The sequence below is a fragment of the Symphodus melops genome, assembly GCF_947650265.1.
Source record: "Symphodus melops genome assembly, chromosome: 19".
NCBI classification, from domain to species: Eukaryota; Metazoa; Chordata; class Actinopteri; order Labriformes; family Labridae; genus Symphodus; species Symphodus melops.
In genome coordinates, this window is record NC_136709.1 from 6,618,710 (window position 1) to 6,640,794 (window position 22,085).

At 40.4% G+C, this 22,085-nt stretch overlaps 1 protein-coding gene across 1 annotated transcript in view; it reads left to right on the forward strand.

Annotated features, from left to right (window-relative positions):
• The window catches only part of kiaa1109 (KIAA1109), a 78,775-nt gene extending 57,184 nt beyond the window's left edge, over positions 1 to 21,591 (forward strand). Inside the window, exons 57-90 of the mRNA XM_079370435.1 lie at positions 44 to 141; positions 300 to 488; positions 623 to 791; positions 1,132 to 1,343; positions 3,481 to 3,679; positions 4,591 to 4,654; positions 4,824 to 5,046; positions 5,961 to 6,137; positions 6,648 to 6,778; positions 6,902 to 7,025; positions 7,122 to 7,234; positions 7,695 to 7,785; positions 8,144 to 8,203; positions 10,127 to 10,395; positions 10,555 to 10,758; positions 11,018 to 11,198; positions 11,303 to 11,483; positions 11,790 to 11,951; positions 12,091 to 12,230; positions 12,700 to 12,895; positions 13,129 to 13,329; positions 13,528 to 13,704; positions 14,061 to 14,204; positions 14,411 to 14,650; positions 14,896 to 15,049; positions 16,201 to 16,358; positions 16,913 to 17,102; positions 17,271 to 17,488; positions 17,737 to 17,988; positions 18,113 to 18,316; positions 18,637 to 18,831; positions 19,458 to 19,592; positions 20,334 to 20,499; positions 20,792 to 21,591. Of these exons, the coding sequence (XP_079226561.1) occupies positions 44 to 141; positions 300 to 488; positions 623 to 791; positions 1,132 to 1,343; positions 3,481 to 3,679; positions 4,591 to 4,654; positions 4,824 to 5,046; positions 5,961 to 6,137; positions 6,648 to 6,778; positions 6,902 to 7,025; positions 7,122 to 7,234; positions 7,695 to 7,785; positions 8,144 to 8,203; positions 10,127 to 10,395; positions 10,555 to 10,758; positions 11,018 to 11,198; positions 11,303 to 11,483; positions 11,790 to 11,951; positions 12,091 to 12,230; positions 12,700 to 12,895; positions 13,129 to 13,329; positions 13,528 to 13,704; positions 14,061 to 14,204; positions 14,411 to 14,650; positions 14,896 to 15,049; positions 16,201 to 16,358; positions 16,913 to 17,102; positions 17,271 to 17,488; positions 17,737 to 17,988; positions 18,113 to 18,316; positions 18,637 to 18,831; positions 19,458 to 19,592; positions 20,334 to 20,499; positions 20,792 to 21,008 (5,834 nt within the window). The 3' untranslated portion in view covers positions 21,009 to 21,591. The remainder of the gene's footprint in view (positions 1 to 43; positions 142 to 299; positions 489 to 622; positions 792 to 1,131; positions 1,344 to 3,480; positions 3,680 to 4,590; positions 4,655 to 4,823; positions 5,047 to 5,960; positions 6,138 to 6,647; positions 6,779 to 6,901; positions 7,026 to 7,121; positions 7,235 to 7,694; positions 7,786 to 8,143; positions 8,204 to 10,126; positions 10,396 to 10,554; positions 10,759 to 11,017; positions 11,199 to 11,302; positions 11,484 to 11,789; positions 11,952 to 12,090; positions 12,231 to 12,699; positions 12,896 to 13,128; positions 13,330 to 13,527; positions 13,705 to 14,060; positions 14,205 to 14,410; positions 14,651 to 14,895; positions 15,050 to 16,200; positions 16,359 to 16,912; positions 17,103 to 17,270; positions 17,489 to 17,736; positions 17,989 to 18,112; positions 18,317 to 18,636; positions 18,832 to 19,457; positions 19,593 to 20,333; positions 20,500 to 20,791) is intronic.
• The last annotated feature ends 494 nt before the right edge of the window (positions 21,592 to 22,085 follow it).

Sequence of the window (22,085 nt, forward strand, 5' to 3'; positions counted from 1 at the left end):
AGTGTCAGTGCAACAGTCTGATTTAATTTCTCTTTGCATGCAGGAGGAGAACAACCCATACCGCTGTGGAATGAGCATGACACGTCAACGGATGCGGACAAACCAAAAATCTTGCTTTATTCTCTCAGTCTCATGTTCAAGGTATGATCAGTTTTATAAGCCATGAAATCCAAAGTGGCAAATGGGTCACGAGAAACTGGGTGATTAAGGATTAAACTTTTCTTTGAAATAATTGTTTTTCTTTCAAATGACATTTGCTTAGTAATTTAAGCTCTTAATTGACATTTTCTTAAAACCAGGGAGTCCAGATGACTGCCACCACTCCTTCTATGCGAGCTGTGCGCTTTGAGACGGGCCTGATTGAACTGGAGCTATCCAACAGAATCCAGTGCAAAGCTCAGCCTGGTGGCAGCAGCAGTTACCTCAAGTTGTTTGGCAAATGTCAAGTTGACCTCAACTTGGCTCTTGGACAAATTGTTAAGCACCAGGTATGGATAATGAAACAAAAGCTTTATGGTTCTAATTGATAACAGAAACCATCTCGGTGCCATGTGACGTCATGCAGAACACTTTTCCAAAAATCTTGTTCATTGCCTCATGCCACGTCCTCTTCATTCTGCAGGTGTATGAAGAAGCAGGCTCCGACTTCCACCAGGTGGCATACTTCCGCACTCGGATTGGCCTGCGGAATGCTCTGCAGGAGGAGATCAGTGGCTCCTCAGACAAGGAGGCTGTCCTCATCACGCTCAACAGGCCAATCGTTTTTGCACAGCCTGTGGCTTTTGACAGAGGTTCTCTTTTTGTTTTAATGCATCACATCTAATATTGTATGTCAGAGATTGTGGTACTGTGAATGCATCTTTAAAGTTGGTTTAGTTTCCTATTGTCTCAGCAAAGTAAATCATGAACTCTGAAGCTTGCTGGAATGAAAAACGTTCTTGAACAATTGTCTTATCTTTATATTACAAGAAATAACGCTAACGTTTCGATAGAACTGTATCTCTGGAGTTGTTTTTGCAGTGTGAAAGTAAATTGTTACCATTTCCTCAGGGTTTTATTTTATGTCTACCTGAAGTAATGAACCTTCTGGACCCTGAAGTTATTTTTCCCGATCTGTCTGCCCTCCTACAGCTGTGCTTTTCTGGCTGAATTACAAAGCAGCTTATGACAACTGGAATGAGCAGCGCCTGGCTCTCAACAAAGACATCCACATGGCCACCAAAGAGGTGGTGGACAAGCTGCCAGGCATCCAGCAGACGTCAGCCCAGGCTTTCAGTACGCTCTTCCTTCAGCTGACAGTCAATGACCTTGGCATCTGTCTACCCATCACCAACACATCCCAGGTAATCTACTTTGCTTTGTTTGGAATTCAAAGATTAAATACTGTAGTTGCTCAGTATATGAAAAAAGGCTTAAAGTTCATTCATTTAAAGGGATACTTCACCCATTTGCATGAAGCTTTGTACCATTCAACACTACTACCGTGTTTCTAATGATACACAGCTTCATGTAAATGGGTGAAGTGTCCCTTTAAAGTATTTGCAGACATGTTTTTAAACTAAGTGAAAATGTAATCAGAGAGCCACAGACCCTTTACAAGTTTCACTTCTTATATGGCACTGTAAAGAGATATTCTATTTATGACAGCTTTTAGTACTCAACATTGAATTGATGGTTTGCTGATATGTTGTATTTAGCGTATGAGATGTACAAGGTTGTATTACAGTAGGAGTGAAATAATGTAGTTTTTTACATTGTTCAATGAAAAGATATTTCAATGAGGAAGTTTAAAAAGGCGTATTTGAAGCACTTTTCAGCTCTTTAAAATTTGCTGTTACAAGGTTCACAACATAAATTTGCTTTCATTCATAGCATGAAAACACAATTGAACAGAAGTTTTATCAAAGGACAAACAACCGTATTAGTTTGGACTATGTTTTTTTCCCATAGTGTTCGTGAGGAGACTTTCAATTGATCTGCCCAATCACAAACCTTCAATTCCTTCAATAACAACTGTAATGAGCCCTATTAGCGAGCCATCTACAGCTGTTACAGTGCACTGTTATTAGACAGACACTTGTTGGCTCGCTGGTGTTTAAATGGCAAGATAAGACATATTCATCTTAACAGCACAACAGACTTGGTTACAGGGGAAAATTGTCAGTTGATTTGTAGTTTTTTTCTTTTTCCATTAAATCAATTTTGGTTTCACAATAACTCAGTTCAAGAGAGATGCCAGATTTGATTTTTTTTGTGAAATGTTTGGTCATTTAGTAAATAACACACAATTCAAATTGATCTGTTAACATCGTTTCACTGTGTTAATAAAACAGCAACATGACCAACCTTGCACTAATACAAACTAATATGGAGAGATACTGGATATAGATTAATGGTCCGTTTCAGTTTTCTTGTTCTACTTAAAGTATGTCCATGGTGACGAGATATACCAGCTGTTATCTCACACTTATTTCCATAGAGAGGACCAGTTACGGAGGGCACCAACTCTGAAGCTGGGGCCAGCACATCAGTAGGCCGCCATAAAAATTCACGAAAAGTAACCTATAATTTATTACATCTGTGTTGATGGCTTGTTGTGGTACAATGACTTCTGTGCTCAGTACATTTCAATGACACAAGTGCACTGCATCCCAAGTGTTTGCTCGATAAAAAATTGTATTTTGTAACAATCAGATTTCCTTCACAAGGCTGGTGTAACAACTAATGACGTTGAGCTGGTGTCTGGGGTGTTTTGGGTGTGTAATTATTTCATTTAAATTAACGCTTATGCCAGATGATAGCCGGAGCAGCGCTAATATGGAAACAAGGACATTATTTCGGCTGATCTCTCAGAGGCTTCCATGAAATTGAAAAAAAAAAAAAAAAAAAACTGTACACACAATTTGAGCTCTGGATATAGTTCAGTGGTGCGCATGGTAGCCTTTTGACGTTACGTGGATTATTATGCAACAATTGCTCCAAAATTATGGTCTGATTTTTATTTATTTTTATTTTATTTTTTTGTAACAATTATTGAAAACTTGTTAGATAGGCTGTCAAAGGACTTTACCGGCCTCTCGTTGAGACTGGGATGATAACCAGACCCTAATATTGGAAAATTGTTCTGAGTTAATCAAGAAATGTAGGACATTTCTTTTTCAAATCCTGCAATCAAACACTGTCTAATAAACTAATAGCTTGGTAACATTTCACTCATATGCGTATATAAAGGATCAAAGGTCTGTAAATTGTGGATTTTATTGCAGGCTCTAATGTCTGGATCCACAACACAGAAAATGTGTTGTATATCATAGACTTGGCATAAAAGGACTGAGCTGATAAAGTGGTCAGACTGTGCTGTTGAATGAAGTGTTACCAGCTAGCTTTGCCTTTTTCCAAACAAATAGAGGTGGATTCTTTTCGATGTATTTCACTCTGCCATTAGCTCGGTGTAACCTGTCTCCCCTGCCTCCCTACCAGGCCAACCATAGCATAGATTTCGACACTGGCTCCGCTATGGTCCTGACAATTGAGAGCACACTGATCACTGCATGCTCCTCGGAGTCCCTGGTAAGCAAAGGCCACTTCAAGAATTTCTGCATCCGCTTTGCTGAGGGCTTTGAGACCTCCTGGGATGACTGGAAGCCTGAGATCCGAGGGGACATGGTCATGAATGCTTGTGAGTAGCACCAATACAGCTTGATTTCTGTCGGACATATGGTAAATTGTGTCAATAGAATTGATTCAGCTAAGAGAGGCAAACCGCGAGAGTGCGACCGCGGGACTGCAGCCGCGACAAGTGGCCAACCAGCAGGCCTTACAGTCATTGAAGGTTAAAAAATTGGAGTGTGCCAAGACATCAAAGTTTGATGGTATGCAGTGGCCACGCCCTTTGACGAAATAACGTGCGGAGCACAACGAGAGATCTTCAACATGTCTAGAACACACTGAGATTGAGTTTGCGATGATCGGATAAACGCTTTTGGAGGAGTTCGTTCAGATAGCTAACCTGTAAACCGCGAATTTCAGCCATTCAAAAAAAAAATGGCGGACTTCCTGTTGGGTTTTGACCATGGGTGTAAGAGGATTTTATGTAGCTCCTGACATGACCAATGAGCATTAAAAATCTCATGCATGTAGGACAAAGAAACCTCTATGGGGAGGCCATTTTAAAAATTTCATGGGGGCGCTACTGAGTCATTTTGCCACGCCCACTTATTATAGCAACATGACAAGTTTAACTTTTCTACAGGGATCATGTGTGTTATGTTTGATGACTCTACGCATTTATTTTTACGAAATGACGAGAATATCAAATTGTTCGCCAGACCCGATGACGTTGGAGATTTTGGTGAGTTTTCATTCACGTTCAGGCAGTGAAAAAGGGCGTCAAAGAGGAAGAAGAAAAATATAATAATAATCATTCGAAAAACAATAGGGTCCTTCGCACTGGTCAGTGCTTCGGTCCCTAAAAATACAATACAGAGACAGATTAGACAAAGGCTCGTTTGAACAGATGTTTTAAGTGGTAAATGTAATAGCTTCTCTAAAATGTTTGTACTTATTCTTCCTGTGTTCGGTCTGTTACAGGTGTCGTCCCTGATGGTACATATGAAGTATGTTCCAGGACTACAGGGCAGCCCTCTGCAGGCAAGTCTTTGTAATTAACCTCTTCCGCATTTAATCATCAATACCACTCTAAAGCGGCACAATTATCCTGAGACATATTACAATTTTGAAACCATTTCATCCTCAATTTTGAATGTCTTTTTTCGGCTTGCTATCTTTCCCTCCTTTTCCCGAAAAACAAACAAAACAGAGAGCAGTAGTGCTGGCACCTGGACTCTGAATGTGCTCTGGAAAATGTGCGGTATCGACGTTCACATGGATCCCAACATTGGCAAGCGCCTTAATGCACTGGGGAACACACTGACGTCACTGACAGGGGAAGAGGATGTAGATGACATCGCCGACCTAAACTCCGTCAACATGGCAGATCTTTCAGATGAGGATGAAACCGACACCATGTCACCGACTATCCACATGGTTAGTCAGTTACTACACATGAACATCCATTTTCTTTTTTAATCTTTTTGGTTTGTTAATTTACTCCTCGTGTGTGTGTGTGTGTGTGTGTGTGTGTGTACAATATAGAAGCTACTGGCTAGCTTAGCTTTGCTGTGTGCAAAGCTGTGTTACAGTTGTGACAGGACATTGGGTCACTGTGCCTGTATGTACGCATGTAAATAACAACAATTGTTCTTCTTTTTAGTATAGTGTAAACAGATATTGCTTCTTTTTTCAGGTATCTTCCTTTAATCTTTCCATTAAACTAAACTTCCATATCTCACCGACAGGACAGTTGGCATTTATTTCCCCTTCTAGCTCTAAAAAACAACATTCCAAACATTGAACTTTCATAGATTTATCTTTTTAAGGTGGTCAAAATGTTCAAACCTTGATACTTTTGAAACTTGATACTCAGTTGTTTTAGAAGACACAATCCCTGATTGTTTATGTCAATTGTATCATAAAATTACCAACGTTTGAGGAACTCAAATACTGCCATTTCTCATGTCCTTTCATCTCTTAAAGATGGGAAAGTTCCACTTAAGTGTCTTACAAAGAGTCAAATGACAGAGGAGGTAACTCTGTCTTCCAGAATAAGTTGGCAATGTTTCTATAAGAAAACATGAGTAATCAAATGAAAGAAATTTTACAAAATTATTATTAATAAATCGGATGCCGAGGACTTCCATTTTTATTTCTGTTGTATTGAAACAGATGTCCATATCGTATGATTTATTCTAGAATTGTACAGAAGTTTAAAAGTGTTGTATTGTAAAATTTACTTTTAACAAAACCTACCTGGCTTACCTAACACCTTCTGGAGGTAAAGTCTGACTGGACTTGCTGGTTCCTGGATTTCTCCATCCATCTTTCCCTACCGTTGTTTACAGAGTCCAGGAAGCCAGTTTAGCCCTCGACTGACCTTAAGGAAACGTCTGGTAAACCACATCCTAGGCCTCAACCCCAGGCCTCAGAGTGTGTCTGTCCCCGCTGACTACTTAAACTGTGCATCGCCTCGCCTCCGAGCAGGCAGTGCCAGGGCCCAAAGACCTCTCTCCTGGGCCTGTGTATGTAGCCCCCTACAGTGTTAAGCTTTTCTCTGGGATTGATAAAATCATCTGCAAGTTGGCATTACTTCTTAATCACCTGCAGTCACAAGATGATGGTTGTGGATTCTGCTATGCTATTTGATGCTTTAACGTGATAGTATCATAAGGGAGAAGAGTGTCACTCTTGCACTCCCTATTGATGGGTTGAAAAGAATTAATAGAATTTTACTTAATTTCCTTTGGCAAAAAAAAGCTTTGTTACACATTGAGTGGAGTGGTGGTTTTGGTGGCGGAGTCTTCTTTTTGTGACATTTTGTGGTTCATAATACCTGGTATATGGGACTAACTCATGCATGACACATTTTTGATTTTACTCACAACAATAACACATCAGAAATCATAGTTTTGGGAAGAATGCATTCTTACTTTCAGTGGATGCCTGGTGAACATTCCTGTCATTTTTCACGATCTCTTTACTTTCACAAAGTGAAATGTGTTTGGTTGTTATCAATGCTTTGACCCCATCAGGAGACCATTGACCCCAGAAGGCAGCTGGTGTTGGGGAACCAAGTGATTGATGCACGTGGGAGGAAGTTCACCAAGAGAGTGGTAGATATCAGAGAGCTGAATGAACAGGCCAAGGTCATCGATGACCTCAAGTAAGACGCTTGCTCACCCACTATATTATCTGAATCTATTAGAAAGTGATTGTGAACGGTTTTACGGGTGGAGGTCCTGCATTTCATTGCCTTATTAAAACCATTGACTCTTCTAATCCTCAGAAAATTGGGGGCCAGTGAAGGCACCATCAACCAAGAGATCCAGCGTTATCAGCAGCTAGAATCTGTAGCTGTCAATGACATCAGGAGAGATGTCAGAAAGAAACTGAGACGTTCCAGCATGAGGGTAAGTGCTTCACTTCAAAACAAGTGCCATTAAAAAATATGACATACCTTAATGACTGTCATTGGAACTTTCTTACCTTTTTTTTTTCCCCATAAGGCGGCCTCCCTGAAGGATAAGTGGGGTCTTGGCTACAAACCAAGCTACAATCGCTCAAAAAGCATCTCTGCAGCTGCAGGCCGGCCCCCTCTGAAAAGGATGGACAGACAGAGGTACATAATAGTGCAGTAGTAACTTTCCTTATTATGGAAATAACCAAGTCAAGAGTGCTTCATCATTAGACATTAGCTGTAAACACACCTGTGCCTGGTTGCCACTTCTGCTGTTGACACTACACGTGTGGACACATATCCCATTCATTCTCGTTTTAAAAGGATGAAATGACTCACGAGTTGCATCGAAGAGGAGAGAAAGTGTGTTTCTCATTTGCTCATAGTTATTTTTTGGTTAACACAGACTATGTAGTAATGATGTTAAATCAGTTGGCAAACTGTGGGACAATGACCAAAGAGCAGGACAACCACTTATTACTTTGATGAAAAGTGTATAAAAAGTAATCGGTCACAATATTTTCTTAAATCCGAACTCAAAAATACAGAAGCATATAACATTAGACTTTAACTGTATGTATTTGTATCTATGTATTTACCGGTAATAACCGTCTGACTTTAGTTCCAGAATTGGGGATGTGGATGATTTAGCAGATATGCGTGTGGATGCAGCCTCTCCGGGTCCCCGAGTCACCTTCAACATCCAGGAAACGGTAAACATATTTCTTTAAAATAAAATATACAAAATACTTATATATAACCTCCAATGTGCTCTTTCCAAATTAACACTTGATATTTTTTTGTGACACCATGAAGTTGATATTTGTAGTCATTTTCAGTTCTAGTTTTTTTTCTGGTATTTAATGTTGAAATCATCATTTCATCCTTCATTGTTACATGTGTGTCAGTGTGATCGTTGCTCATAAGGCATGATGTATGCATACAACTGCGAAGTCGCAGGTGGTGTCCAAATATACAGTGCATTTCACATACAGTATGGCAGAAAAAAGAAATCAAAGTGCTCTCAGGATTTGTGTTTTTTTTCTTAATCACTTTTTTGCTCAATTGAAGATGAATAATCTGGCCTTGGAAACTCCCCATGCACCTGTCAGTCCAGGAGAAGTGTTTAAGGTATATGGTTGAAAAGATAAACTACAACAAAACAAAACTCCTAACAAACACCAACAAAAACCTCTGTTTCCTCATCTTCTCTATGATCACCTTGACTTTGCTGATGAAACTTTAATATGCAATCGAAACAGGATGATGAATTCTGAGCTTTGAAAGAACTGGTTCATTTTCAGGATCATTTTCTGCAGCTGGCTCCTTGTGTCCTTAGGGACGCTATGATGAATGTGTTGATACACGAGGAACCATATTGACATATTATTTAACTCTGAATATAATTCCAGTAGCATCCATTATCTGGAAAAGATGAATTGAAAAGAATTTAATGAATCCAACCCAATCATTGTTGGATTGCTGCTGATATAATTAGAGAGTTTCATATTCTCATCCTGTTCTGAAACTGCATTCAAATGAAAATGAACTTTGTTCAATATAAAAATGAACTGATTTCTAACAGCTCTGCATGGTTGGCTTTTGAAGCACAGTCATTTAGCTGTTGTTTCTCTCTACAGCATTTCCTGTTTCCAACATCATCTTACACTATCAAGTTGTTTCCAACGACACAGACATACATTTGGCTCTAAAGAATGTCATTGTGGAATTAAACATTTACCGGATATACCGGGGAATTTTTCTATTGCAAGTGACTGATAGTGTACAGAGTAGTGCTGTTGACCACTCTCTTTCCACTGACTTACACTTTTCAACATTATTGACAGGGACTTTATGATTTAACTCGGATTAATCTAAAAGCTTCAATGGTAAGAAAGACTCCTTTTACTAGGCAAAGAAAGAACAGAACTCTTAACACTTGTTTCACTTCTCCAACTTTCAAATTCCCCCACCAAACCTCCATAGTGCACCTTTAATGTTCTGCTCTATGTGATTTGAGTTGTTATTCCAAAGCAGTGTACATCTATAGTTTCCTTTGGTCTCACAAATGTAAAGTCTATGATTTCAAATATGTTCAAAGTCAAAGAAGGAAGCATTTCAGAGAATATCAAGAACTTAATTGAGCTTTTTTTGATGTATAAAGCTGTACATTATTGTTCACTCAGGCAGCCATCATTCAAAAAATGGTGAACAGCGAAATTGAAAAAGAACTCCTGAGCAAGCCAATGAGATGTTTCTCTGATTTAATCAATCAATTTGGTGAGAGGCTTCCCCATAAGCAGTCAGTATACAGTAACATTATTGTGAATGTTTTCCGATATATTCACTTCTGCTGGTTCAGTTAAAGATGGAAAGTAAATTCACTTATGGTAGGATCCTGGGTTGATGTCAACATTTTTCAATACACAAGTCCTGCAATATTCTCTCATGATGAGGAACCCCATTGACTCTGAAAGGCTTTCTAAAATGAGAACCAAAAAAAGTTTAACCTGTCAGTCTTTTTTTTTTATTGTCATTAAGCATTAGCATTCCATGTACCCACAGATGTAGCTGACTTTTTTTTTTTTAAACTATCTGCTATAAAGATCACTAGTTTTAAAGTGGACAACAAAGACACTCAGACACGTCCAGCAGCTGTCACGCTCTTTCCACACATTTCTCTGGGCTATTGGACTCTGTCTAGATTTCTCTAAAGATGGTAGGCCTCTAAAGGGAGAGGCTTTCATAAGAGTTTTTTCCATTCTCTTGAGTGTGTTATGCCTTTTCTTCTTTTTGGGTTTAATATTTTCTCATCTTCATTGTCTCTCTTGAACTTTGTCTTAAAGTAAGTGCATGGCGTTGTAGTGTTCTGTCATTGGACATAAAACTAGAAATCTATCCAGCATTTATTGATATGGATATCATCCTGAATAAAAGTCCAATCAACAGATCACTTCAAAACTCTTGAGTTACTTCACTACTTAAAAATTATTTTAAGTAAGAAGAGTTGTCCTGTCCTCTAGTGTGAGTTTGATTCTGTGTCCTTCTATAAAGTTTCCTGAGGAATCAGAGGTGGACCTGTCGTCATTCTCCATTGATGAGCCATGCCATCCTCATCATCACCTTCATCTTCATCCCCCATCCATTTTCGACGGCCAGCACTCTGCTTTCAGTGCTCCTGTCACTCCAGCTGTCTTTTCACCAACAATTCCCTTCCAGCACGACGACATGAGGCGGGATGACCTGTCCTCTTCCTCGTCAGACGACTCTGAAAAGGAGGATGAGTTCGAACGTGAGAGACCGCCAAGCTTCCGAAGGCCTTTGTGAGTCTTTCTGTTTTGTTATTGCTTAGTCAAGCGCTCTTGTGATGAATAGTTGGGGAACATTCATCACAAGGAAATACTACTTTCCTGCTGTATGGATTTTTTTCTCCTTAAAATAAAACTTCAATTTTTTTAACACATCCCCTCACTTCTCTCCAGCCAAGCGTCTCACAGGAAGTCCTCAGGGTTTTCTGCTGTGAGTCAGCTGTTCAGTGAGCGCTGGCCCAGCACACCTGCCAGCCGCAGCTTCAGTGGCCCAACAACTGAAAGAAACATTGACTTTGAACTTGATATCCGTGTGGAGATTGACAGTGGAAAGTGTGTCCTTCATCCCACTACTCAGCAGCCAGAGCACGAGGAAAGGTATGATGAAAGGCACATTTGTTATTCTAATAAATCCTGTAGAGAGAACAGTATTGTAAATAGAATGTGACTCAATATCCTGCTGCCTCCTGCCCTGAAACATACAAAATTACAATGAGATTAAAAAAAAAAAATCATAGTCTTAGATAGATCCACATTTTTTTCAAAACATTTTGTAGCTCTTCCTCAGACTTTATTTTTACCCAGTTACCTAGCATAATTAGGCATAAGAATGACATCCTCTCTGTGGATTTTGTAGGAGCTGTGAGCGAAGTCTCAGGAGTCTGGACCAGGAGTCTCCCCCCAAGAAAAAGAAGCTGCAGCCCACCTACACCTCCACCACACACCTCTTAGCTGGCAAGAAATGTCCTTCCTCCCTGCAGACCAAACCCAATGACATGGAAACTACCGTATTTTACATTCCAGGAGTAGACGTTAAGGTCAGCATCTTCCTCAGTTTACAACTTTAGCAGTCAAAGACGTCTACTCTGTGATTTTTTTTTTTCATGTTTTAAATTATAAATAATCTTATTCTGTCCTTCAGTTGCACTACAACTCAAAAACACTGAAGACGGAGTCCCCTAATGCGTCCCGTGGATCCTCTCTCCCGCGCACTCTCTCCAAAGAGTCCAAGCTGTATGGTATGAAAGATAGCGGCCCTCCCAATGCTGTCCAAACCAAGACTAACTCGCTCCTACCTCCCCCGCCCCCACCTATTCCATCAGGTACTGAGCATTCCCTCATTTTAATTGCATGCCCTCGTACCATCACTAATCACCGTCAGTAGACTGCCCCGCCTCTCTGATCTGTTGATTTATATCCACGCGTGGACCCGTTGAAGCAAGTGCATGTGACTTCAAGCTTTCCTTTGAGGCCTGAACCCAGGGGGGACCCTTTCAACTCATGGGCACATGCATACTGATTCAGAAACCAAAGACAACTTTAAAATAGTTTCAGGAATTAACTCTCCAAAGTATGGTCAACGTGAAGTCCAGGCTGCAGGTGACTAAAACTCTGATGTCTCTTTGCAGCCAAAGGCAAGGGCAGTGGAGGAGTGAAGACAGCCAAGCTGTATGCCTGGGTGGCCCTCCAAACTTTGCCAGAAGAAATGGTCATCAGCCCCTGTCTGCTTGACTTCCTGGAAAAAGCACTGGAGACGATCCCTATCACTCCAATAGATAGGAATTATGCAGGTTTGCTTCTTTTGCTAGCATGGATTTATTAATTCCCCTGTGAGAAGACTTTTGCATTCACGTGTTCTTGTCCCCAGCATTTGAGGTAAACGTTGTTGTGATTGTGTTTTTTTTTTTCTTTTTGTAAACGTCCCGTTAGCTGTGGCCTCCCAGGAGGAGGACATGGGTCAGTTTGATACCGTCGAGCAGCTGGAGGAGTCCACCACTTCCCTGGTTTCCTCTTCCACATCTGCTTACTCATCATTCCCCGTCGATGTTGTCGTCTACGTCAGAGTCCAGGTACTGACTACCTAAGTGTTACTTTGCAGCTCACTTTCTCCAAAGCATTTACAACATTAGATGTTCCAAAACAGTTCAGTGAAGGTTGAATAATTATGAATTCCCTATCCTTTTAACTTGGAATTGAATCTTGTTGATAGATTGATTTGCTTCTTAATCGTTGAATTCTGTACAATGTCCTTGACAGAAGTTTATAGTTGTGAAGTTTTAGGACGTTATCGTTTTTCCATGGAGAAAAAACTTCATGAAATACTAACAACTCATCCTTCCACAAAAGCCTTTTAATATTTTAAATGCTAGGTGTCAGTGTTACATATTGCTCCTTTATTGCATGAATCCTGTGCTTTAAGTTGTAGAATTATTTCACATAACTTGAGAAATAATGTGTTCATTGACACCCAAAAAAAAACTGTTTGGAAAAACAAAAGGATTCAGAAACTTTCCAACAGCAGATCTTTTTTGTTCTCAGCCCTCTCAGATCCGCTTCAGCTGCCTGCCCATGTCCAGGGTGGAGTGCATGCTCAAACTTCCCTCTTTGGATTTGGTCTTCTCCTCTAACCGTGGAGAACTAGAGACCCCGACAGGAGCCCATCCCACTGAGGGATCTCATTCTCCTTCTTCTACTCCACCAGCACAACATATCCCCAAACCACCTCCCAGTAAAGGTCTGTAGAGCATCACTGGTGATTTTTTTTTATTCTGCTGAGATCGTAGATCCTCAAGACTGAAACATTTGCAGTTTATCATTTTTAAAGTCTATCAAACTTTGTATTATTTCTTTTTTTTCTGTAGTCGTTCATTGCATATGAGAACGTTTTACATAATGAATTCCCCCTGCATGTGACTGCTTGTCTTAACTACTTTTTTTTTTTACTTTTCCACCCCTGTCTCCTTTCAGCATCACCATTGCTGGGGAGCCCTCTCGGCAGGAGCCGCCACAGCAGCAGCCAGTCAGACCTAACTGGGCCCCCCAGTAACTCTTCAGGCCTCAGCTTCACTGCCTGCATGTCTGACTTCTCCCTTTATGTTTTCCATCCTTATGGCGCTGGAAAGCAGAAATCTGCAGTCACAGGCCTGCCTCCTGGTCCAGGGCCCTTAGGTATGGAAGGGTTATATTATGTTGTGCTTATGACACAGGGCTGCAGTGTCTCATAAAATACGTTCTTTCTTACTTTAGTGCTAATATTGATTTTTGCGGAAGCAAAACGTCAAACAAAATGGTATTGTTATACATGTATAACATTATCTCGTGCCACTTATTGTAGAATATTTAGCACTCTTGCTCTTGTTCCTTTAGGTGCTGTTGATGAAGAGCCTTCTTCAGTAACAGGGAGAAAAGACTCTCTCAGTATTAACCTGGAGTTTGTGAAGGTCAGCCTATCCAGGATGAGGCGTAGCGGGGGCCCCGTCTTTGTTGAAAGCTTCATTCCTCCTAAAGGTGGTAAAATGGACACCACCCTGATCAACATCTCAGGTACATAGTCAGCACCAGAAAAACACATTTCATCCCAAAGACATGCCAAAGATCATTCTGACTGAGTCTGTGATTTTGAATATTGTCCTTTAGTATAACTCTTTCATCAACTTCCTGTTACTCTAGTCCAAACAGGATGGGTCAGAATATTTTCACAAGCCTTTGTGGTGCGTTAAAAAACCGACAGGCTTCATTTGGTTCTTCTATATTCAGCTTTATTATCCCAAATAAAAATGCAGAGTGCAGAATCTTCCGGGGATATAACAAAGTATTTGGCACAGGCCTTATCATCAGCTCTGTGGGACACTTGATTTCATGTTGTGTCTCATATAATCAAATGTAATATTCTCCCTTAGCTGTGTGTGACATTGGCTCGGCCTCCTTCAAGTACGACATGAGGCGCCTGAGTGAGATTCTTGCCTTCCCAAGAGCCTGGTACCGTCGAAGTATTGCCAGGCGTCTCTTCCTGGGAGACCAGACGATCAACCTACCAGTTCCAGGTGACTTTTCAACCTGTTACTGGCTGTGTGGGGGTGGGTGTGGGGGTGGGTGGGTGTGGGTGGGTGGGTATGAGCGTTAAAGATGTATGCTGTGATTTCACCACTCTGCTGTTGTGTAAAAGATATTAACCATTAAGCAGGTGGTTTATGTTAAGAGTTAGCTTTCTTCTCCTTCACTTATTGGTTTATCTCAAAACCTTTACCAGCCTCTGGCCCCGCCACCCCTGACTCGGCTGAAAACATCACCCAACATTTGTCCCCCGAGTCCTGCCGGAAAGCTTACTGGAGGACCTGGGATGGAAGCACAGCGACACAGCACATGCCTCAATCCCCCAATGTCTTCTCAGAACACTCTGGAAGCAACATGTCTCCAGGCCTGGGTCACCTCAAATCCCCTGCTCCCGGACGCACCAGGAGTGTGTCAGATTCTGCTGCTCCTCGGAGAGGTAATTAGAAACACTCCTTGTATTTCCAGTAAGAACCCCAACAAAAATTTCATCTTCAGTTACCAATGGAACTGACAAGAAAAGCTATTTTGCTGCAATTCAGAATAAGTTGAATAGAGGAAGAAGAAGAGTTCAGATATCAAACAAAGGTGTGGGGGAAAATAGTATTTAAAAATAAATACTGCAATGGTGCCATGACATGCAAAATCCTGTCCTTATTGTAATCTGTAATTGTTCTCTTCAAGATTCTGTGACAAAAACATCCACTCCATCCTTCAGTAAAAATGGTAAGGCAGCCGGCCCGCAGGGTTCGCCCTGGGAGACACTGGTTGTATTCGCTATCAACTTGAAACAACTCACCGTCCAAATGAACATGAGCAACGTCATGGGCAACAATACGTAAGTTCACAGACTTTAGTGGAGATGCTTTAATACCCGTCTTGTTAAGTCAAATGCATGGAAATGTCATATAAATAATGTACTACATACTGTTTGGGGAAAAAGCTGTTTCATGGTAAGAAATGTTTTGTAATTGTAATTTTGAACATTTTATTTCATGTTTAATAGAAGAAATGCAAAACTAAACATGATGCAAGAGTTTAAAAAAACACTATGTATACAGTAAACAGATATCAGTTGCTTGCTTGCGCTAAAAGATTGTGCATAAAGATTCTCTGACTTTTGCTAAACACTACTCTATTAGCAAATTGTTAAATGAGTCTTGGAGGGATTTCTTTCATTTAGAAAAACAGTTAATAAAACAACTTTTATATGTAGCTAATTGACTTAAAGCTGTACGGTTGTTAAAGTAAAACCAAATGTTTTTTAAAAGGATCTATCGAGAAAGGGGAGGTGAATGTAAAATGTTACAGACTACAGATTGTAAGAATCTTTTACTCACCTTTAATGGAGTATTCAGTTGCAGTACGGCTGTAGAAATGTGTCTGATACTGATCCATTTATGGGTTGACTCTTATAGACTTGATTCATCTCTTGTACATTGGATGTATTTTATTAAGGTAGGTTGCTTTCAGAGCTTTTTTTTACTGCTGGGGCAGGATTGCAAGACAATCCAGCAGAATCAGTGGTAGATAAAACACTCGTCACCAAGACAGGACTGTTTTATGAGCTCTATGTCATCATAAAGTGAAAATCATCTCTACCTGTGGAAGCTTGTGGGCTCCCTGATGAACATGTACGTCTCTAGCCGTTTTTCCTCTTCTCGTCAGAGTACACTAGCACTCTCCAGATCTGTATTAAATGAAACTTCAAAATGTTCTTCAGTCATTTAAACAAAAAATGAACCAGCAAATATTGCTTTGAGTAAGATGTGTAGCTGTGCTTTTATATTTCCACATCATATGACATTTACTTGCCAAACTTAGAAAACACTAGATGACATACTGTCAAAAGCACATAAAGCTGCATTAACCAGTGATTTTTCCAGTGGAAGTCCCAATGAGAGTCATTTATGTTTTTTTTTATAGAGAGCACTCCTGCATTATTCAGCAGCATTTCAGGACTGCTCACAGTTGTGTTTACTTCTGCAGCTGGACGACCAGCGGGCTGAAGAGTCAAGGCCGACTGTCTGTAGGCAGCAACCGGGACCGCGAGATTAGCATGTCTGTCGGCCTCGGACGATCCAAGCTCGACTCCAAGGGTGGGGTGGTGGGTGGCAATATTGACGTGAACACCCTGGAGATGGTCTGTAAGTAACCAAAGAATCAACCCCTCAGACATATGGTGTTTTTCCACAACTCATTAGTAGCTGTTCTAGCAGAGTGTAAATTGTGGATGTGTACCTCAGCCAGAGCTCAGTGTAGAGTTTGCACACAATGCTTGGAGCTGACGGTAAAATGTGGAGTTCGATGTAGACTCACATTTCTCTCTTTTAAATGGATGAATAAGTATGCATTGTATGTTAGGCATCTGGTGTGTAGTTTAGCTAATTTAAAACATGCATACATTCCTTTTGTACATCATGCCATTTATCCAGTTTGATTGCTATTTCCAGGATAGGTAAGGGACGGCAGTAGCTCAGGCCGAGATTAATAAAGTGTGTGTGTGTATGTGTATATGTATATATATGTGTATATGCTTAATGCACAAGGGCTTCTGTGAATACCCACTTCTAGAAAAGTGTAATCTTATGCTTTTGATTTAAGCCCTAAATTTGGATTGAGGGCTTAAATAAAAAAATAAAAATAAAAAAAACACAAAAAACCCACACAATAAAAATGACCAATAACTGTCTGTTTCTAGCCCACATCTCTGAGCACCCCAACCAGCAGCCTAGTCATAAGATCCAGATCACCATGGGTTCCACAGAGGCCCGTGTCGACTACATGGGCTCCAGTATTCTAATGGGAGTTTTCAGCAATGCTGATCTTCAGCTGCAGGATGAGTGGAAGGTCAATCTGTGCACTGTTGACACCAGCCTATCGGAGAAAAGGTATGAAATGATGTCATCGTGAGCTTATAATGCCACAAATCTCTGAGCACATTCCTGCGCCAAGAGACTTCTCTATTGAGGTTTTCTACAATCTGAACCATGTTAAACTTTAATGTTCCCGTGTCTCACCTTTTCCTTCTCCTCTATATTCTCCTTCTCTACTCTCAGTGAGATCTTTGTCCATGGAGACTTGCAGTGGGACATTTTCCAGGTGATAATTTCACGCTCCACCACACCAGACCTCATCAAGATAGGCATGAAACTGCAGGAGTTTTTCACTCAGCAATTCGACACCAGCAAGCGTGCCCTCTCTACGTGGGGCCCTGGCCCCTATATTCCCCCCAAAACCCCCGTTATCAACACTGAGAAAGGATCCGCAGAGCTCTGTAAGTGTGCCCTTTCTTATACTGCAGACCGGCATGATGAGGAGGAACCAAAGTTATTTGTATGAGACTCATTTGCTGTACCAATTTTGTTATTAACTCAATATAATCCAACATGATCAAGCTGCATGCAAATACAAAGATTGGTGTCTTTATATACAAACCACCAAATGCATCAAAACCTTAACCTAGTAAATTAGAACGAGCAGCATGTATTATATTTAGGTCCAATTGTCTCCTAACTGTCACAGACATGGATGCAGCCCATCATCGCCACTGGCCTGGAGTGCTGAAGGTTATTGCCGGGTGCCACATCTCCCTCTTCCAGATGCCCCTTCCTGAGGATGCTGTGCAGCTGGGAGGTTCAATGAGCCTCCATGGCAACCACATGACCCTGGCCTGCTTCCACGGGCCTAACTTCCGCTCCAAGTCGTGGGCTCTGTTCCACCTGGAAGAGCCCAACATAGCCTTTTGGACAGAGGCACAGAAGATCTGGGAGGATGGTGAGACAAAATATTTTTCTATTGTATAAATGGGATTCAAATCAAATTAAATATCAGGTACATGTGTGTAATATACGCTTCAGCGCTATAATCCCTCTGAGTATTTTTTTTCTGTCACTCCCAGGCTCCAAAGATGATTCTACCTACATTGTTCAAACACTGGATTTCCATCTTGGTCACAACACAATGGTGACAAAACCTTGTGGTGCACTTGAAAGCCCGATGGCCACTATAACCAAAATAACCCGCCGTCGTCATGAAAACCCCCCTCATGGTGTCGCCACAGTCAAAGAATGGTTCAACTATGTCACTGCCATGAGGAATGAAGGTAACCATTTTTGCACAAAACCTTTGTATTCTGTTTCTTCAATATTTCACGATCTATTTTTTCTTTTCCATGTGTTTTATGATTCCTTTATGTTTTAGCTAGGTGTGCAATTAAAACAGGAATGGAGAGCAGCAGATGACTTGTGACTATCTTTTCAGGCTCCATGGAGGCTACTGTCTGTCTGCCTTCCTTTGCAGCTGCTGCCTGTTACCATACCAGCAAAATACATTTAGACGATGCCCAACAAAGCGCAAACGAGACCTTCAACTTTAAAAAAAAATATAATAATAATAATAAACGCGTCTTATCTCTTGTTTCAGAGTTGAACCTGCTCAGGAATGTTGAAGCCAACAACCAAGAGAGTGGAGCCACTGCCAAAAGCTCCAGCCTTCTGAGCAGCTTCCGGAGCTCCTCGAGCTATAACCACGAAACTGAGACAATCTTTGCTCTGCCAAGAATGCAGCTGGATTTCAAGTCCATCCATGTCCAAGATCCTGATGAACCATCTCTAACAGGTTAGGACCTGACCCCAGAAAAGAATGTTACATCAAGGCTTAGAATCAGACTTGAATCTTTTTGTCATAGATTGTCAATAAATATTTGTTTATTGACGGTCTCAGCACAATGTCATCTATTTGCTGAACATCCGTTATTGTTTTCAACCTGGTTCAAAGAAATGAGTCTCAAATTGAGCCATTTTCTTGCAACTGAACTCTCCTCTGGCAGGTGTGCCAAATCCTTACTGCACATTCCTTGTATACACAAAGCACACTGCCTCTAATATTCCATAACAGCAGGGTTTTTAAGGCTTGAGGTACTTTTAGTTTCCTATACGTAGAACATGAGCTCCTACTCTCGCAGTAAAAATGTACATTTCCAAAACAGGTCTAACAGGTCAAACACTATTTGTTAACTATAAGGCCAACACTTCCTGTCAAAGTTCACATGCCTGTACTCTGTCTGTTGCACTTTAGGCTTATAGCTTAACGTAACCAAATTTACGTAACTCAGTGCCTTGGTTGATTTCTAATGCAGTTAATTGCAGAGGAAATATTTTGACAAGTTTGAAAGAAAGTCTGTGGATAGTACAATGCTGAATCTTTAGCATCGTTGAGTTGAAGTCAACTGATTTGTGTTCCAGACTCCGACAGCAAACCCAAAGTGGAGTGCAGCGTGGTGACAGAATTCACAGACCACATTTGTGTCACCATGGACGCAGAGCTCATCATGTTTCTTCACGACCTGGTGTCTGCATACCTGAAGGAGAAGGAGAAAGGTTCTTTTCTTCACTACACTCATTTATCCATTCCTTCTCTTAGCCATTCAGTCAGATTAACTTAGCAATGCATATAGTGATGTTCAACTTCCTGGGATAAATCCATGAGTCACCACCAGCACATCTAGCAATGAAAATGATTGTATTAAAAGACAAAAATATCCTCCAAAGCTTCTTGAAGGAAGCGAAGAAGAAATAATAAGATGAACTACATCTGTCAGCTTCTGTACCTTTTGAATCTGTTTGTATGCTGTTGATCTCATTTGAAAACAGCATGAAACCCAGGAAGCTGCGTGTGTTATTTTCACACAGTGGGGGGGGGGGGGGTCAGAGAGCACAATGCAGGCTGCATTTTAATGGGATTTCTATTGTTAGATTGTAACTGATTAGTAGTACTGCACTTTTTACTCAAGTTAGCAGGCATTCTACGTTTAAAAAAAAAGAATATTTTTATGTTTATTTTGTGCAATTTGCAACTTAAGAACAAACACAAAAATGGCAAGCTTTCAAGATTGATATTAGTTAGTTTAATCCTGGTCAATTAAAGTAGGGCACAAGGGTATTTCATTTGAGCCTTTATCCTTCTTATCAAGTCGTTCTGCTTCTTTATTAAAAATAGCTGTTTGACTTGTGTATTTATTGTTCAGAAATGTTTTTACCATATTAACAAGAAAACCTCAGAGCAGTGCAGCGTGGGAAAGTGCAAATGTCATTGCTTTCTTCCTCCGCATGTGTCCTCAGCGCTTTTTGCTCCACGGACTTTTATGGCTCGGCCAGGCCAGAAGAGCCCCACGGCCCTGCATGACGAAAGCTCCTCAGACAAGGACAACGATGACGGCATTAACTACACCACGGTCGACTGGAGGGAGTTCATGTGCAACACCTGGCACTTGGAGCCAACTCTCAGGTCAGCTCCACCTCATTACACCACAAGCATTTGTAGAGTTTCTAGACGCACAACTTCTCCTGATGGAGTTCAATTGAGTCAGAATGCTCATTCTTGAATAATGCTTATTTAAACAAGCAAGGGAGAAAAGGGCAAGGGCATTTCTGACACTGTATGAGCCTCTTTGGCATAGTGGTCATAACATATTTTTTGTAGTAACTAAGCACTTGTATCCAAATAAAAAAAACAAGGCACATTTTGTCAGTCATTTGTTTAGCATCGACAAAACTGCATCATATCCCCCCTTTTTCAGGCTCATCTCTTGGACTGGACGAAAAATTGACCCAGTTGGTGTGGACTACATCTTGCAAAAACTGGGCTTCCACCATGCCAGGACGACAATTCCCAAGTGGCTGCAGAGGGGTGTTATGGATCCACTGGACAAGGTCTTGTCAGTGCTGATCAAGAAGCTGGGCACCGCCCTGCAGGACGAGAAAGAAAAGAAAGGCAGAGACAAAGAGGAACACTGAGGAACACTCGTACCATATTCAAGCTGTGCAAAAGTTCGGTCACAACACTGGATAACTGTATTACAAAGGCTGATAAAAATGCTGTACAACATTTTTGTCACGCACTACACATCTTCCTACTACACATTGTGAAATTCAGCATAGTTGTTTACTGTGGTTCAAACCACTAGCGGCTCCGACTGAAACGTTTTGCACCAATGTTAATTTCTGTATATTTTGAACAAAGTAGCAAATATTAGTTTTATTTGACAGCTTTAATTGTAAAACCCTGCCTCTTTTACCTGTTGTTAATGACCTTACTGAAATCGCTTGAAAGTTTATTTTAAGGCTTACAAATATTTCATGAGAAATTATTTCTTAAACCATTGCCTTCAATGTTTCCCATGGAACACGTGGTAGATATGCTTGTGTAGTATTGTGTACGATATTTAAGAATAGTTCAGTCAAAGAGTTCTTGATTCTTTTTTTTTTTTCTTTTTTTTTTTAAATTCTTTTTTTAATGTGAACAAATAAATTCTTCGAGGTTACTGCATATCAACCACTTTGTCATGAGGATGAAATAAAGTTGTAATTATAATTTTAACTAAGACTACTATTTATGGTTATGTGAAATGCAAAGTCTATAATGTGTATTAGCTTGTTGTGTCAAGCTTAATTTTGTCTCTCTTTTTTTTATTCAAACAGCAGAACCAGTGTCTATGTTTCTTTAATGTGCTGGTTTCCTTACTTACTGGTAATAAAAAATATTGCCTTTTAATTATAAATAAAATTTGACGTTTTCTTTTGAAGTATTAAAACTAAAAAAAAATTTTAAGAAAAACATCATGATACTGAAAATCTAGGGGAATTTCTGGCGGTTTAGTGTGACTGTTAATTCCTGTTAATTACAACTTCAATGGCAATCGTGTCAGTTACTGCTAGAAATTTTCTGCTATTGTGAAAACAGTATACGTGTGACGAGATTTCTCCAGGAAAGAGCTGGCATACATGTAGCCTACTATGTTTGGTTGTGATATTCAAATGAAACTTTAATAGACAGCCGCATTTTCTTCGGGCTGTGATCACCTTTTGGATCTA